The sequence below is a fragment of the Oryx dammah genome, unplaced genomic scaffold (genome assembly GCF_014754425.2).
Source record: "Oryx dammah isolate SB20612 unplaced genomic scaffold, SCBI_Odam_1.1 HiC_scaffold_18, whole genome shotgun sequence".
In the NCBI taxonomy this organism is placed as follows: Eukaryota; Metazoa; Chordata; class Mammalia; order Artiodactyla; family Bovidae; genus Oryx; species Oryx dammah.
In genome coordinates, this window is record NW_024070202.1 from 79,238,538 (window position 1) to 79,251,406 (window position 12,869).

The 12,869-nt window shown below is 40.5% G+C and overlaps 1 protein-coding gene across 1 annotated transcript in view; it reads left to right on the forward strand.

Moving 5' to 3' along the window:
- The window catches only part of GLI3 (GLI family zinc finger 3), a 311,788-nt gene that overhangs the window by 169,008 nt on the left and 129,911 nt on the right, over positions 1-12,869 (forward strand). Inside the window, exon 4 of the mRNA XM_040260131.1 lies at positions 1,335-1,440. Within this exon, the coding sequence (XP_040116065.1) occupies positions 1,335-1,440 (106 nt within the window). The remainder of the gene's footprint in view (positions 1-1,334; positions 1,441-12,869) is intronic.

The following is a 12,869-nucleotide window of genomic DNA, read 5'->3' on the forward strand; positions in this document are numbered from 1 at the left end:
GTGACAGCTACATGCAGGCTTCCAGGGCGACCATGTATGGAAGGTGACATTCACAACACGAGTTCTGGTGTATTTGCTGTTTTATCACCTCAGAGTTGTGAAGGCTCCCCTCCTGATCTTGGACTTGTTTCTTTATTGCTTCTTGAAACTCAGAAAAAACTTTAGTATCAGGGGTGCTCCTCATGATAAAATCTGGTAAAGCTGTTTTCAGTTCTTTCAGTGAATCACTACTTAGAAAAAAAAAAGTTTATTTTCAGATTCGTCAGAGATAATCAGGGCAAGTGGGAGCAGAAGAACTATTTTAAGTAAGCGTACACACAGAAACCTCAAAACAGTGATGACTGACCTGAGCCAGAGCAGGAGAGGAGGCCAAGGGAATGTTGGTCCAAGGGGAATGTTGGGTCTGCAGGAAAGGAACCCCAGTTTACTGCAAATGTCCCTCTGTCAGGCCATGTAACATCTCTGGCCAACCTATGCATTTGCTGCCCTTGTGTTGGGATTCTGGAAGCCTCACCTAGGACAAGGAGGAGTGGAAGGGGGCATGCATTTGAATTTTTTAAGTGTGTGTGTGTGTGTGTGTCTACATGTGACATGGATTCTAGCAGGGACTTTTGAAAGAACTCCTTTCCTTACAAGTGTGGGAGAGATGAAAACTAGTAATGATATTATGTCTTTGTCTAAAATTCACTTCACAGGACTTCCCTGATGGTTAAAACTCCAAGCTCCCAGTGCAGGGGGTGTGGGTTCGATCCCTGGTCAGGCAACTACAGTCCACATGCTGCAGCTAAAAAGCCTGCATATCACAACTAAGTCCGGGCACAGCCAAATAAATAAATAAAATATTAAAATTCATATGACAGTGTCATTTTAAAAACGAAAAATGAGGCATTCCCTGGTAGCTGAGTGGTTAGGACTCTCCGAACTTTCATTGCTGAGCGTCTGGATTCAGTCCCTCGTTGGGAAACTAACATCCCACAAGCCATGTAATGCGGCCAAAAAATAAATGCAAATAAAGAAGTGTTTTGGCGTCTCTTCCTCTTGGCTTGGTGGCTTCCTTCAGCCTCTGCACTCTGGCCAGTCTCTCTTCCAGGCTAGGGGCACGTGACGTGCCTCTTTCTTGCTCTCCTGTCTGGGTTCAGGTTGCTTTCAGTGGCTCTACTGTCTCATGTGCTGGTATTATTTGCTTGGTCCTGAACTTTCAAGAATTCCTCCACAAATTCTTCAGGTTAGTTTCAGCATCAGTTGTGAAGACAGTGTGGCGATGTGGCTTCATGTGTGGGAGTTCTGTCTCAAAGTGCTCTGTTTATGCAGGTTGGACTTTCTTTCCTTTTCAGACCCTCCTCATCTCTTTCCTGCATTCCATCCTCCTGTACCAATTGATGCCAGACACCACGAGGGCCGTTACCATTATGATCCATCTCCGATCCCTCCGCTGCACGTGTAAGTATCACAACTTTGCCCATTAAAGAAACAGAACAAAATACTGGCTTTTACCATCTCAGGATTTTTGTTACCAACACAGCTACTGGGCTTGGGAGCTGTGATAGAAGTCTAAGATTTACTTTTGAAACATGGCAAGCCTATCTGTTCCTGGACTCACTGAAGCACATCCTGCTGCTTCCTGAAGAATGCCTGTCATACAAGGTGGCTGGCACGTATTTCCTATATATTTTTGCTGACGTGTGCTCTGTGGCCTCTAAATACTAAATTAAAAAGCAGAGGCCTAATGGAAGGTTCCCTCTCAGCATATGTATTTGGTCAAGAGTGGATTTGAAGTTTCTCATGCTCCGATTTCTATTAATGGGAAAGCCCTGTCCCAGGGATCACAATGAGTCATAATGAAATTTTCATGGTAAATTTTCATAGCCCCTGTGGTGTCTACTCCAACAGTCACTTGATTGATGGGAATGTCACCCAAACAAAATGGCAAATGTGATCGAGCACATGGTTTACACAGAGATAAAAGGCAAGAATGAGGGTGATAACTAACATACATTAGAAAAGGAGGAAAAGACAGATATCATGTGATATTACTTATATGCAGAATCTAAAATAAAATGATATGAACGAACTTATTTACAAAACAGATTCTTAGACATAGAAAACAAACTTATGGTTACCAAAGCTGAAGGGAGATAAATTAGGACTTTGGGATTAACATATACATACTACTATATGTAAAATAAATAAGCAACAAGGACCTACTGTATAGCACAGGGAACTCTGCCCAATATTCTGTAACAACCTAAATAGGAAAAGAATTTGAAAAAAAGTAGATATATGCGTATGTGTAACTTTGCTGTGCACCCGAATCTAATACAGCATTGTTAATCAACTATTCTCTAATATAAAATAAATATTAAAAAAAGAAGAAGACAAGGTCCTGGAGATAAATGTGGTATCGCTCAGTTTGGAGGGAAAGAAGATCAGGTATTCAGGATAGCCTGCACCTAAGCTGAAACGACCTTCTTTTGTAATGTTGTTCAGAAAACTGATGTATACTGTAACAAGGGGAGTCAACCTTTGGGAGGGGCTGACCCTTTGAATGGCCTAGATTTTACATTTAGTCATGTCTGGTAATTACCCTTCATTCTGAGACAGTAAAGTTAGAAAGCCCAAAAAATACTTTGAAGAATAATGCTAGTTATTTGGATGGTAGATTGCATCTCCAAGGCTATTCGTTACAGCTGTGTAATTACATATACGTCAAAGAAAAATGAAGTTGTTTTAAAACAAGTCCTCCTCTGTGAACAGAATTAATTGATATTAACAGCCCTAACTATATGCCCAAGTACACATATAATATTTTACCCACAGTTTTTTGGATCCATCTCCCATTACTGAACTGTAATTTCAGAGCAGATTTGCCTGGAGGTAAGTCATAAATCTGTGCTCAGACTTCTATAAGCATTAAAGGAGAAGTGGATATTTAGAGAGAATGCAGAAACTTGTGACTTATTCTTTGACGTTTCATTGGAACATGAGTATTTTCAGGGTTCTAAAGCCTGCTAAAAATACATTCAGATAAAACCAACAGGCCCATTTAAAGCTCCCTATACAAAGGGAACAAAACTCCAAATTCAGACTGAAATCTGCCATGGAATTCATTCTGCTCTCCCAAAGTTTTGCAGTACCTATGGGACCCAAGCTTCTCAGATGAGGATGTGCTCTATGGTACAGAACCAGCAAGGGCCCACCGGACCTGGGAGATGCACAGGACTGATTTCACCCAGATTCAAGTCTCTGCAGCGATGAAGTAATTTGGATCAGATTTTTTATGGAATTTCAGAGTACTTCACTCTTTCAAAACTCATAGAGAAATTTCAAAAAATGAATTCATATGATAGAATGAGAGTTTCCCTGGTGGCTCAGAGCTAAAGAATCTGCCTGCCAGTACAGGAGACTCGGGTTCGATCCCTGGATCGGGAAGATGCCCTGGAGAAGGAAATAGCAACCCACTCCAGTATTCTTGCTTGGGAGCTCCCATGGACAGAGGAGCCTGGTGGGCTACAGTCTGTGGTGTTGCAAGGAGTCTGACACAACTTAGCCACTAAACAACAACAAGATGATAAAATGAACTAGTTCCTCTGGGTTCATTATAGTTTGCGTTGTAGTTAAATTCAAATGTAAATTAAAACCCCAAGTCTTGGTTCTTTGGCAGAATTGTAAGAATAGCAAGCCCTTGTATAGATCACTGTTTGTTCTAGGTCGTGATTGCTGTATCTAAAGAATTCGCTTGCTAGAGATAAAAATGGGGCTTCCCTGGTGGTTCAGATGGTAAAGCGTCTGCCTGCAGTGTGGGTTCGATCCCTGGGTTGGGAAGATCCCCTGGAGAAGGAAATGGCAACCCACTCCAGTACTCTTGCCTGGAAAATTCTGTGGACTGAGGAGCCTGGTAGGCTACAGTCCATAGGGTCGCAAAGAGTCGGACATGACTGAGTGACTTCACTTTCATTTAGAGATAAAAACACCATGGGATAAGACAGGTCAAGTTTGGAGAATTCCAGGGAAGAGGGTTGCATTTCCTATATGACTGCTGAGCTGGGATTTTGGTAGATTTTAGTATTGTTGACCTGTTGTATCTTTGAGGGGTTCTACATTCGAGGATTCAACCAACCTTGGATTAGAAATATTGGAGAAGCAAACTCCAGAAAGTTCCAAAAAGCAACACTTGAATTTCCAGCACACTGACAACTATTGATGTAGCATTTCCATTGTATTGGGTACTATAAGTAATCCAGAGATGATTGAAGTTTCCAGGAAGACTTGCATAGGTTATATGCAAACACTATGCCTTTTTATGTAAAGGATTTGAAGATCCATGGATTTTAGTATCTGTGATAGTCCTGGAACCCTTCAGATACTGAGAGAGGATTATACTTCCTGCTTTTTCAGACAAGCTTTAGGATCATTTAGCAGCAATTGACTAAATTGTTCTCTAGCTGTCTAAGTGTTTAGTAGCCCAATATTCATCCTATAAAGCTGGTATATTATCCTGAAGCTCCAAAGAGAAGCTCTGGAAGGTACTGGGAGGATGTCATTGTCTCCTGGGACTGCTGGGCATTGCAGAGTCCTGGATGGAGACACTGAACTTACGAAGTAGTCTCTGGGAAGCTGGGGGTAGTCTCATCTCTCTGCTTTTATAACGTGACATTCTCCCTGCATTACACTCAATGGTCTTCCCTCCCTGCATGGCAAACTCCTGCTTAAACTCCTTATCCTCAAGGCCTAACTCATTCTCTCTCTCTCTCTTTTTTTTTCTCTATTTTTTGGCCAAGCAGCATGTGATCTTAGTTTCCCGACCAGACAGTGAATCTGCACCCCTTGCAATGGAAGAAGCTCAGAGTCTTAACTACTGAACCTGCAGGGAAATCCTTCAAGGCCTATTTCAAATATCACCTTTGTGGGCAGTCTCAAAGGTTGTTCCTAGAGGCTGTTCCTTAAGCACCTGTGTGCCTTTATTGCAGCCGAATATTCTTGTCTGATCAGTCATTGCTTAGCAGTCACCGTACCTGCTAGATTTGCAGGCAGTGACTTGTTCAGGTGCCTAGTTAAATATGCTCCATAGACCTCCAAAGGGTCCAGTCTGAAAACAGTGGACTAGCAGTCAGAGAGCTTGAATTGTGCTCTTGCTTTGCACTTGTTGGTGCTGGGAATTGGCAGCCTACAATTTCCATATATTAGTTCCATTCCATGAAAATGAAGTTACCTGCCTTACCCAACTCTCCAAATGGCAAATTGAAGAGTTCAATGGAATCATGTTCTTGTTAGCACCCTTGTGAGCACCCTTGAAAGCAGGGTACTCTAAGCAAATACGGAGAGTTAGCATCCAGACCATTGAGGGCATGACAAACACTCAGAGATTCTATTCTGGCCTGGCTCAATCCTGAATCCCTGGGATGCTTTGGCACCTATCTTAGATGCAAACGTAGATATGCCTGTGACAGATCATTTTAGGGGTGGAGGGTAATGTAGGCGAATATGACTTGGTTACTGAAGTCTTCAAAGCACATCTTTGCTTAGAGGATAACCTGGAAAAGTAAAGTGATTTTATCTAGAAGTTGAATTCCAAAATGCTTGCTTTATAATTAGCTTCTAGACAATGAAATCAAGTGAGCTTACTGATTTTTTAGAATAAATAATATTTTTAATTGTAAGTAGACAAAATTGGGGGATAGTCTCACTGTTTCATACACATGATAGTTCTGGTGCCAGTGTAATGAATTAAATGGTAAGTCTCTTGGAAATAGGATGTGTGTTGATGATGGAAATGCCAACAGATCTCTGTTTAGAAGGATGGCAGGCACTGCGATAATTATGCTATCATATCCTATCATTAATGATTCTATTGAAAGAGGTTTATAAATTGCTCTTCTTTTTAGATAAACCACCCTATATTAAGGCATCAACGATATGGCGCAGAATTAAATTAAAATCTCATAAAATGAAATATGCTCTGTATTAGCTGTTTGACACTTAATTTGCCTCTGAATGAGTAGAGGAAATCACAAATTAACCTGCCTTTGTTTTTCCAACCATGGCTTATTAGGTGTTAGAACAACTGCAATTACAGCCTAATAATAACCACCAAGCCTTATAAATATGTACGGAAATACGTCAGTTTGTGTTAAAGAAGCCAGTTTGTTAAGTGGAATGCCTTTCTTTAGCTTACACGATTTACTTTCACAGAGTTTATGGTTAGGCAGTGTAGACAGAGTATAGAAACTTAAATCGTTCCAAATACAGTTCTCAAAATAATGTTATAATTTATACTATTTTCTTTCTTAACTTAAAAATCATGAATTTCAGTTCAGGATTTTAAAGTGAGATATGAAATGTTAGTGTCGTCTTTCCCTGAGTTGTCATGTAAAGATTGTCACAGAAAATGTATCATTCCTACATTATGTTTATTTAATTCAAGCAGTTTGAAAATTAAGAAACACTGGATATGGGGCATATCCGGTTTTCTGAAAGTTATTCTTCACTGAATTCATCAGAACTTAGGTTCAGTAGATAATTGGAGCATCTTGTTCTCTCTCAAATCATTTGTTTTGACCACAGAGTTCATGTTTTATTAAGCCATGGAGAAAAGAGTACAGTGTTTTACAAAAATATTAATGAGTATATTTTATATGTTGCTGAGATCATTGGGAGCGTAAATAACAGCACCTGGAATCTGTAGCCACATAGTGCTGGCGGGAATTTCATGTGGCTGTTTCTTGGTCTTGGCCTTATCTCGGTTTCCTGCTCCGCACTGTCTCCATCAGGGCTGTGGGTTGCATAATTCCAGGAGGCATTGTTGTAGCCTATGGGGATGGATGATGTTCTCTAGGCTAATGATTACTACTTATTTTAAAATCCCACTTGGAAATTGAAACGATTGGGATATTGCATCCCTCTGCCCTAGAAACAGTTGTTTCAAGTGACTACTTTCACTTGCATTTTGAGTGTGTGCTTGTTTTCTTGGCTTTACTGTTAGAGCACATTTAAGCATGGCCTTATTTTTGAAAGCTGCTGCTGCTGCTGCTAAGTCACTTCAGTCGTGTCCGACTTTGTGCGACCCCATAGACGGCAGCCCACCAGGCTTCCCCGTCCCTGGGATTCTCCAGGCAAGAACACTGGAGTGGGTTACCATTTCCTTCTCCAATGCATGAGAGTGAAAAGTGAAAGTGAAGTCGCTTAGTCCTGTCCGACCCTCAGTGACTCCATGGAGTGTAACATTCCAGGCTCCTCCATCCATGGGATTTTCCAGGCAAGAGTACTGGAGTGGGGTGCCATTAGACAGGGTATATTCATAGAAACCCAAATTATAAAGTTTTAATTCCATATTCATTCTGGATTTTCACTTGAGAAAAAAATATTGATCTTTTACATAGAGTTATTTTGAGCCAAAGTTTTCTCATTTATGGACCAGTATGAATTGAATTTTGGACGGTCCGTCTGCTTCTTGCTGAGCTCGGCAATTTATTTTTTTCAAAGCAGAATCAGCCTCAGTTACTAATTCATGACAATAACTAGAGCCCCACAGATCTTGCCACTGGAGCTGAGAGCTATCCTTGTCGTGCGCTATGAATGGGAGCAGCACAGCACCCTAAGCCAGTGCTCTGACAGGCTGTCGCATTTCACCATCCACTTTACTGATTCATTTTAGAAAATCAGCTTCATCTTTTCTCTCCTGGGGGAAATGAGCACTCATGTTCTCTTTGACACAGCAGCTCTTTTTTTTTTTCCTCTCTTAGTTGAGTCAATGTGCCTCTTTCTAAGACTGCCTAACTCCCGGAATTATTCCACCTAAGTAAAAAGAGCCGTTCCTCCCTCCAAAAGTGGTCCACTTCCTGGCACCTGGAGAGAGGACAGTACATGGTAGATCATTAATATTAGCTGGGAAAGAGAGGGCTTTGAAAATAAGTAAGGTTTCCCTCAACCCTTTTAGAGTTAGAGGTAGGAGATGAGTAGCAAGTTTGGAGTCTGAATAAATACATTTCTTTCCAGACAAAGAAATCTCTAAGAAAAGATAGATCATTATGGTAAAAGCTTAGAGAAAGAAAGAGGCAGTGGATGACCAGAGCTACTACTCAGTTCCTCTCTGTCCTCTCCTCCCTCCCTCCCTAGATTCAGCACCAGTGTGAGCTAGCTACTCTGCCTAGTGGAAGCTCCTCTAATGACTATTCAGAAGCAGCCCTCAGTCTAGCCATCTACTTAAACTTTGTGATGGGCTCCTAATGTATAATAGTGATTGCATTCTTTTCAGTCCTAGGAAAGTCTCCAGTAAGATGCAGAGACTGAGCAAGACTTTGTGTTTGGGGGCATAACTGGCTTGGAATATTTTAATAGTGCAATTAAAAATTAACAAAGGCAAGTCCTTCCTCCCCTCCTGGGTTTGTGCTCTACCCTAAATGTTATTAAGACTGATAAAGTGTGATGACATCTCAGATTTCAGGCATGCCTCATTTTACTATGCTTCTCTTTATGGTGCTTGCAGATATTTAACTTTTTACAAATGGAGGGTTTGTGGTAACTGTGTTTTGAGCAAGTCTATGGGCACATCTTTCCAACAGCATTTGCTCACTGAGAGTTAGCATTTTTTTACAAAATATTTTTAATGAAATATTTTTAAATTTAATGAATATTTAATAAAATATTTTAATGAAAAAACACTGACTTTTTTTAAACGTAAAGCTGTTACACACTTAATAGACCAAAGTATAGGGTGAGCATAACTTTTATATGCACTACTACGTGGGTGCTCAGTCATGTCTGACTCTGTGACCCCATGGACTTTAACCCACCAGGCTCCTCTGTCCATGGAATTTCCCAGGCAAGAGTACTGGAGTGGCTTGCCATTTCTGTTCCAGGGGATCTTCCCGATCTGGGGACTGAACTCATGTCTCCTGTATCTCCTGCAATGCCAGGCAGGTTCTTTACCGCTGCACCACCTGGGAAGCCTTTATATGCACTGGGAAATCAAAATATTCATGTGATGCACTTTATTGTGATATTTGCTTTATTATAGTGGTCTGGAATTGAACCCCCAATATCTTGCAGGTAGGCCTGTGTCAACTACTGTAGCTAACACTTTGTACACTTTGTAACACTCACTTCTACCCTAAGAAAAGAAAAAAAGAAAATGAACTAGGTTATAACCACATGTCTTACAGGTGAAGACCATCTGTGTATGTCTTTGAATTTGCTAGGCTGACTCCGTGCCTTTACAGAGTGACTTCTGGATAGTTATTGCTTTCCATGATGATAATGGATTTTCCTTTTTTAGGCCAGTACAGGATGACTGCCATCCTCTTTGTTTTTATTTTTTTTACTTTGGTGGAGTGTGTCATCTCCTGCCAACAAAATTAGCACACTTAGGACTCAAAAGAACACAATGACTTCTGAAGATGGTATTAATATAAATGCCTATTGCAGTGTCAGATGCTCTTCACCACCAAATACATCCTGTGTGCATGCTAACTCACTTCAGTTGTGTCCGACTCTTCGTGACCCTATGGACTGTAGCCTGCCAGGCTCCTCTGTCCGTGGGATTCTTCAGACAAGAATACTGGAGTGGGTTGCTATGCCCTCCTCCAGGGGGTCTTCCCGACCCATGGGATTGAACCCATGTCTCTTAAGTTTCCTGCATTGGCAGGCAGGTTCTTTACCACTAGCGCTACCTGGGAAGCCTAAATGTATCGCCTGACGTCAAATCAGTTCCTAGTTAAAGGTCTGAAGTCACCTTATGTGACTGAGTACCATTTAACTTCAATAGCTGCCTTCCCAGACCTCTCACATGGAAATAAAATTAATGAAATTAGCAATTTTAAATGATAATATAATATGGGATACCAAAATTCCAAATATAAGGGTAAAAAAAGAAATGACTTCGCCATTCACAATAAAAAATATATATAGAATAATGGCCATGACTATAAAATGACATTTTTCAGTACTTACTGTGAGCATAGTTTTAGAGACTTTACAAAACTATCTCATAGAATAGCCAGCCCTATGATGCAGTCATTATCAATAGCCTCTTTCCAAGATATGTAAACCTTGACATAGAGAAGTTAATGGTCGTGGTTATTTAAACCTAGACATCAGACACTACATTCCTAGCACTTGACTTTCATCCTCTCCTCATGAAAATGAACGCTGGAGCCTTTGCTGCTACAGTTTATTTATATGTATGTGTGTGTGTGCATACCAAGTCGCTTCAACTGTGTCCCACTCTTTACGACCCTGTGAACTGTAGCCTGCCAGACTCTTCTGTCCATGGGATTCTTCAGGCAAGAATACTGGAGTGGGTTGTCATGCCCTCCTCCAGGGGATCTTCCCAACCCAGGGATCGACCCTGTATCTGCATTGGTGGGCAGATTCTTCACCACTAATGCCACTTGGGAAGCCTATTTATATATATGAGGAGCCTGGCAGACTGCAGTCCATGGAGTCATACAAGAGTCAGACATGACTTAGTGGCCAAACAACAACAATAATAATTATATATATATAATTTATAATAATTTATATATATATATAAATTTTGAATGCCACAGACTGTCATTGTCTTCCGCAAAATTCTAAGTTAATAATATGAGAGTAATGAGAAAAGCTAGTAAAACCTTTATCTGTAGCTGCCAGCTCCCCCTGCCCCACAATTAGATATACATCAAGGTTCTACTGTAGAACTTGCGATGCCTAACATCTGGACATTGATATAAATAGCTGCATGGAATGTTCGGTGAATTGTAACTCATCACTTGGTAGAACTGTTGAAAAATACTTAATAGTGGCATTTGAGAGGACCATAAGAAAACATGGATAAATAATGATCAATGATTACAACTGTATACTCTATAAAATGTAAGCCATATTGGATGAGATTGCAACATGTATCTGCCTGGAACCTTCTTCCCTTAGGTGTCCATGGCTTGCTCCCTTGCTTCATGCGTTTCCCTGCACAGACATCTCCTTATCAGAGAGGTCTTTGGTTAAAACCATCTAATGACTAGGGATTGCCAAACTATGGCCTATGAACTATCCAGCCAGGGCCTGTTTTTGTAAATAAAGTTTTATTGGAATCCAGTGACTGTCACTTGTTTACCATTGTCTATTCTATGACAGCTTTAGCAATCAAGGGCAGTGTTGAGTAGCTGAGATAATGAACAAACCCTATAATACAATTTTACCAAGACCTGATCTAAATTAACACATTCTTCCTAACCTCACTATCCTCTTTCTCTGCTTTATTTTTCTTTCTTTCTTTTCAGTTGAGGTATAGTTGCTTTACAATGTTGTGTTAGTTTCTGCTGTAAAAAACATGAATCATCTATATGTATACATATATGCCCTCCCTCGTGAGCTTCCCTCCCACCCCCTTACCCCCATCCCATCCATCTAGGTCATGTCATTCTCCTGTTTTAAACTTCTAGGCTACTTTTCATTGCTATTCCCAGCATTTCTCATTGTATATCATATCAGTTCAAAAAAAGAAAATGTCTTATTGTTTGGTTATCATGATCAACTAAATAACAGTAAAGCCTGCCTCATTTTCAAGCACCACCTTAGACCATCTACATCCACAGTTCCTAGTCTAAGTATGAAAATATAGGTGAGTTTCAATTCCTAAACTTTAAAAATTTTAATGAGCTGGCAGATGAACCCCCACACACTTTACTTTGCGTTAAGAAATGAACACAAAACAAAGACAAGGTGCTCTAAGGGCATATGACTTTTTTCTGTTTTACAATATTCCTTTTTTTAAAAAAATGAAACAGTTGATTTACAGTGTGTTAATTTCTACTATATAGCAGAGTGATGCAATTATACGTATCAGTTCAGATCAGTTCAGTCGCTCAGTTGTGTCCGACTCTTTGCAACCCCATGAACCACAGCACACCAGACTTCTCTGTCCATCACCAACTCCCAGAGCCTACTCAAACTCATGTCCATTGTGTCGGTGACCATCTCATCCATTGTGTCCAACCATCTCATCCTCTGTCATCCCCTTTTCCTCCCGCTTTCAATCTTTCCCAGCATCAGGGTCTTTTCCAAGGAGTCAGTTCTTCACATCAGGTGGCCAAAGTATTGGAGTTTCAGCTTCAGCATCAGTCCTTCCAATGAATAATCAGGACTGATTTCCTTTAGGATGGACTGGTTGAATCTCCTTGCAGTCCAAGGGACTCTCAAGAGTCTTCTCCAACACCACAGTTCAAAAGCATCAATTCAGCGCTCAGCTTTCTTTATAGTCCAACTCTCACATTCATACATGACTACTGGCAAAACCATAGCTTTGACTAGATGGACCTTTATTGGCAAAGTAATGCTCTGCTTTTTAATATGCTGTCTAGGTTGGTCATAGTTATATGCATGCATTCTTTTTCCTATTCTTTTCCATTATGGTTTATCACAGAATATTGAATCCATTTTATCCATTCTATATACAATAGTTTTGTTTTGCTATATTTCTAATGACTGAAATATTGAAGTTGGTCATTGGTTACAGAGAAAGCAGACCCTAATTGTAGTGCATATTCACAGAGTGAGTGCCAGCTTCTTGGAAAAATTCCTGTGTTCTTTGTGCTGTGCTCAGCAGTCCGGCCCTGAGCAGATATTGACTGAAGGTATTCACTGCCACTGAACCAGAAGTGGCCAGCTCTATAGAGCCTGCCGTTCAGCCTGTTGCAGGGGCCTGGGGGGTACTGGACTGTAACAGACTTTTTTCTTTGAGTACAATGCTCCCACTCATGTTAAGCTTGGCTTCAAAGAAAACAGAAATTTACTGCCATCGTTCTATTTATTTTTCAAAGTTTGCGGTAGAGAAAATTGAACTTTCACAGAATTTGTCCCAATGGGAAGGCACTTTCTGGTTAGTTTTTAGG